We start from the raw sequence: 4,847 nt of genomic DNA, 5'->3' as shown, positions 1-4,847 counted from the left end.
TATATATATATATATATATATATATATATATATATATATATATCTTACTAACTTTAATTTTTCTACAAATCGTATTTCTAGTGAACGTGCTTTCCAAAAGCAATTTTTTATGATAAAACCATAAAATAAATCCAATAAATATAGTATTAATTCTGAAGGATAAATTTATTCGTAAGGATAAAGCATGTATGTGTGTGTGCCCTAAATATTATCCACATTAATATAATAATATAGTCACTTGGTAAGTTAATCTGATGGATTAAGTTAATCTGATTCTTTTTAATTTGAAACTATTCCGAGTCAATTGAAATCGATTAAAAAATGATGGTATGAAATTTATCAATGAAGTTCAGGCGTTGATTTATTCTTGCGTTCATATCAGGCATAAATATATCATCGATCATATAATTAATATTTCGATAAATCGGTTTCAGTAGTTTAATTACTTATTATCCGATAATGATGCATTGATTGTATCCAAACTCGATATTATACAATCTTTTGATTTCATATTTAAAATAAATATAAAACTTAGCTAATGAAATGGCCGTCAAATAAGATGTAATAGATCAATAAATTTTTTTATTTAAATATAAAATGAATTATATTAATTATTATATGATAAAAACGGCTGTTAAATTAAAATATAAACAATATAAATATAAACAATACTTACGTATTGTCTTACGTTTTTCTGTGTAGCTTATTATTTACTACCTTATGTTTTTCTGTGTAAACTTAAGACTAAAAGTTCCTAGTTCATATTAAATGTTAAGTAATAAAAGTCGTAGGAAATAATTGCGCATCCACGTAAAATATAAGGTAGATTGCAAGTAAAAATTCAATTTACATCTCCCGCTAAAAGTATCAAAAATATCCTTGAAATCTCGATTCAAATTTATCGATTTTAAACGCGGGAAAAGTCGATACTCGATTTATCAAATAATCGGAGTACGGACCGACAATTCAGAATCTTCTGAATGATGTGGAATGATTTATGAAACTGAATTTATTACAATTTTGTGTTATTGTTTATTCCGACATTATTGTATAGCATCGCATTTCTGTTGACTCATAAAAGTTCGTCATTTCCGATTAAATTCCCCCTCGTTTAACCACAAAGATGTCTGTAAGTATGAATTGCACAACTCCACTCTCTCTTTTCTATAACCTCATTTAAAATTTTCCCTCGAATTAACCTCACGATTTTCTTTACAGGCGCCGAAACAGGTAAACTGTCACATGTGCTTAATACTGAATTTCTCACAAATCTTAGCATATTTTTCATATTTTTATAGCAACAGAATGTTGAGCATAAAGAGAAAAAGAGGAAAGAAAGCATTCTTGATTTGTCGAAGTATCTCGAGAAGAATATAAGGGTAAAATTTGCCGGTGGCAGAGAAGCTGAAGGTATCCTTAAAGGTTATGATCCTTTACTCAACCTAGTACTTGACAACACAAAGGAATATCTTAGAGGTATGATGATTAATAACAATATTTCATTTAATTGATTACAAGAATGATTATAGGTTATAAATTATAATCTTGTACGATTTTATGCTTCTACTTATTAATATTTCTTTATGTGCATATTTTGACAAGTATTAATAATTATGTGATGTAGTGATTTCATATTAAACGGAGTGGTTTTTAGGAGCTTATATATTTTATGTATTTAAAAATATAAAAAGTGATTTTATATAAAAGTATTCAATCAATATTTGGGTATAAAGTAGTGAAATCTCTTTGTATTTACTATTGCTTATTTAAAAATATAATTGTACATTGTAGTTACAATTATTTTCTTAATTACAATTATGTATCATATTTGATAAATATTATAATCCAAACAATTCTCTTAATTATACAGATCCAGATGATCCATACAAATTAAATCAAGACACTCGTATGCTGGGTTTGGTAGTGTGCAGAGGAACATCTGTAGTGCTTATCTGTCCTGTAGATGGCATGGAATCTATTCAGAATCCGTTTATACAACAAGAAGGATAAACTAAAAAGATCTTTATCAATATATGTTATATCTTACAAAGGAAACTTATCTTAATCCTTATATTGATTACCATTTCTATTTTTTAAATAAAAATATAATTTATTTTGCATTATTAATTGAGGAAACTTACATATATAGGAAATAAATGCCATTTTCTTACAAAGATAACCGTTTTTATCTATGTTTATAATAAATAATACGATTGCACATCTAAATAAGGTACTATGTGAACTCTTTATGATATACAAACAATATATATAGAATAATAAGTTCTATATATAAGTTGCTTCTACCATTTTTACTCAATTCCGAATTCGTTTCTTAACCATGGATATTGTTTTGGACATTCGAAACATGTATGTAAATACCTATATGATTTAAGTACTTTACTAGGTAATTTGCAACTATTTGGCAAGTCACAAGCCATCTCGTATGGTTCAAAATGTCGCTTCGTGCATTGCCATGGTGTAAACTTCTCAATTTCATTCAGAGGTGTTGGTCTACGCATCCATTCCACTATCTGATGATTCGTAACGAAAAATACATCATCCAATCGAAGTAGATCGTCAATGAATTTCTAATTAAATATAAAAATAAATTTTTACAGATTAAATAAAAATAAAATTTATCAAATTAGGAAAATCTGTAAACGGAAGTTACAATAATTTTGAGTATATTGCACTTTTTTAGTTTTATAAATTTTTAAATTAATAAATAAAAATTAATGTCTACCATAAATATCAACAGTAGCTATTCTTTTAAAAATGTTGGAATAAATAACGGAAGTAATAGTAAATAATAAATATAATTTCAAATAATTTCCTTTATGTTAATTAATAATAACCATTATCGACTTTAATAGTAATGTTTAAAGTTTTACTTACATTAAATGCATAAAAATACATTGGATTTTGAAACCATGATGCATGAAAATGTAGGCCGAAAGGTGCACGATTGGTAAGATAATGTCTTTTAAAATTCAGCATTAGTATCTTATAAATGTCTTCGCCAGATAAGTCAGAGGGGCATGAATCTACAGTACTGCACATATAATCCTGAACAAAAATGCAACAAATAATTCTATACAACAAAGACAAAAAAGAGATACAAAATAGAGATCGTCATGGACGAAAGTTCGAAAAAAAATTATTCTCTATTTCAATTTTTTAGATCGTTTTCATTGTGAAATATAAATTAAATTTAATAGATAGATACTAGCATGAAAAGAAAATTCCATAAAATTAATTATAAGAATTTTTCAATCATTCGATCTTTCGCCATGTAGGAAGATTAAATTTTATATTATTACTCATCACAATGTCCTACAATTAATAATCTTAGACTGAAATGGTCTCAGCTTTTTATTTTTAGATGGTACTTATCAATCAATTTTCTCAGTTGCACGTGATTCATACATTTGTTAAAAGTTGATTTAAAGGTAGTTCCCAGATATTTGGATAAGAACGAGTAGGACAAAGTTGACCTGCATGGACGCATGGATGCGGCGGCCTGTAATCAAGTGTGTAGGGCCAAAAAGGTGGATCGGAGAAAGGTGCAACAATTGTGGAATCATAAACGTAACCAAACTCAGACATCATCAGAAACTGTCGATTCCATCCGACCTGTAGAAAAGGCGTCCTTATCCCTACGACATACATATATTATTTTATAATAAATATTCAATTTTTTTTAATTACATTACATTGAAAAGACCCATGCGATATTTATTACAATCAAATTATATAATTTAAGTTTATATTACACATGATAATTCTATCAATAAACTTTCTAATATAATTTTAAAACTGAAAATAAGATTTCTACCTCTGATTTCTCCGATACGAACCGCTGCATATTTCTTGATAATATTCGCTATTCCGACCATCTCATCGAACCAATCTTCAATCGTCGCATTCTTCGACCACCATTCTTCCGGTCCACGATGTCTAGTAAATAAATGATTCATTTTTTAAAGCATCATATTGAATTAAATGATTCTTTATATATAGTGATTTTTTTTATTACATTTTTTTTATTCTCTTTTTTATATTTGAAATATAAAATTACTCTTACGTGACAGAATGTGCGGCTATTTCGTGACCGATGTTCCACAAGTATTGCACATCTCTGTAATTCGTATATTGATGGCTAATATAGAAAGTACCTTTTATAGGGCAGCCATTAGGATTTTTTCTGTCATCCGTAAAAATTTCTGTAAATAATCGTATAATAATTTTCTTTGAGAAATCCTTAATATCATTATGACATAAGGAAAAAATTAGCATTAATATGTTAATGTAGCTATTCACGAATAATTCTGCAGTTAATTTAGGTCATTGTAGATTTATCCGATCTTTAAATAAAAAAAAAAGAAAAAAGTTATAAATTTGTTCAAATTCAATCGGCACTAATTTTTTATTAACTTACTTGAGTAAAGTTCAAAATTTTCTGCATTTACAGCGTCATTAAAAGTAATTGTTATCATTTGTGGAATTGCATGTGCAGTGAGATTTCCTGGAATTCGAGTCCCTTCCTCAGAACACCAACAATTTGGTAATTGACATTTTTCTGTGTCACAAACTGGTGCGGCATTTATATCATGTCGTATGTCTACAATAGATTAATATTTGTTTTAATGATGTGTATTATAAATATTTTATTTTCATAATATGATTAAAAAATAAAAGTGTCATTTTTCATGTTTTCTAATTTATAAACAAAAATATTTCAAAGATACAAAAATATTTTACAAAATAATGTAATTCAGGAAATTATATATGTGTGTGTGTGTGTGTGTGTGTGTGTGTGTGTGTGTGTGTGTGTGTGTGTGTGTGTG

General features: G+C 27.4%; 2 protein-coding genes across 2 annotated transcripts in view; one reads left to right on the top strand and one right to left on the bottom strand.

Annotated features, from left to right (window-relative positions):
- The first annotated feature begins 1,123 nt into the window (after positions 1–1,123).
- LOC105620755 (U6 snRNA-associated Sm-like protein LSm7) lies at positions 1,124–2,173 on the top strand. Its single transcript, XM_012202246.1, has 4 exons — positions 1,124–1,129; positions 1,219–1,230; positions 1,299–1,476; positions 1,871–2,173. The coding sequence occupies exons 1-4, from the start codon at positions 1,124–1,126 to the stop codon at positions 2,008–2,010; spliced, it is 336 nt and encodes a 111-aa protein (XP_012057636.1). The 3' UTR covers positions 2,011–2,173.
- A 136-nt stretch (positions 2,174–2,309) lies between these two features.
- LOC105620754 overlaps positions 2,310–4,847 on the bottom strand; it is a 7,481-nt gene continuing 4,943 nt past the window's right edge. Inside the window, exons 2-7 of the mRNA XM_012202245.1 lie at positions 4,439–4,621; positions 4,085–4,223; positions 3,836–3,957; positions 3,427–3,656; positions 2,896–3,066; positions 2,310–2,588 (exon numbers count right to left, since the gene is read on the bottom strand). Coding sequence (XP_012057635.1) covers positions 2,310–2,588; positions 2,896–3,066; positions 3,427–3,656; positions 3,836–3,957; positions 4,085–4,223; positions 4,439–4,621 — 1,124 coding nt within the window. The remainder of the gene's footprint in view (positions 2,589–2,895; positions 3,067–3,426; positions 3,657–3,835; positions 3,958–4,084; positions 4,224–4,438; positions 4,622–4,847) is intronic.

Source organism: Atta cephalotes (genome assembly GCF_000143395.1).
Source record: "Atta cephalotes unplaced genomic scaffold scaffold00028, whole genome shotgun sequence".
NCBI lineage: Eukaryota > Metazoa > Arthropoda > Insecta > Hymenoptera > Formicidae > Atta > Atta cephalotes.
Note: the sequence above shows the minus strand (reverse complement) of the source record. Positions and strands in the feature narration are given on the sequence as shown.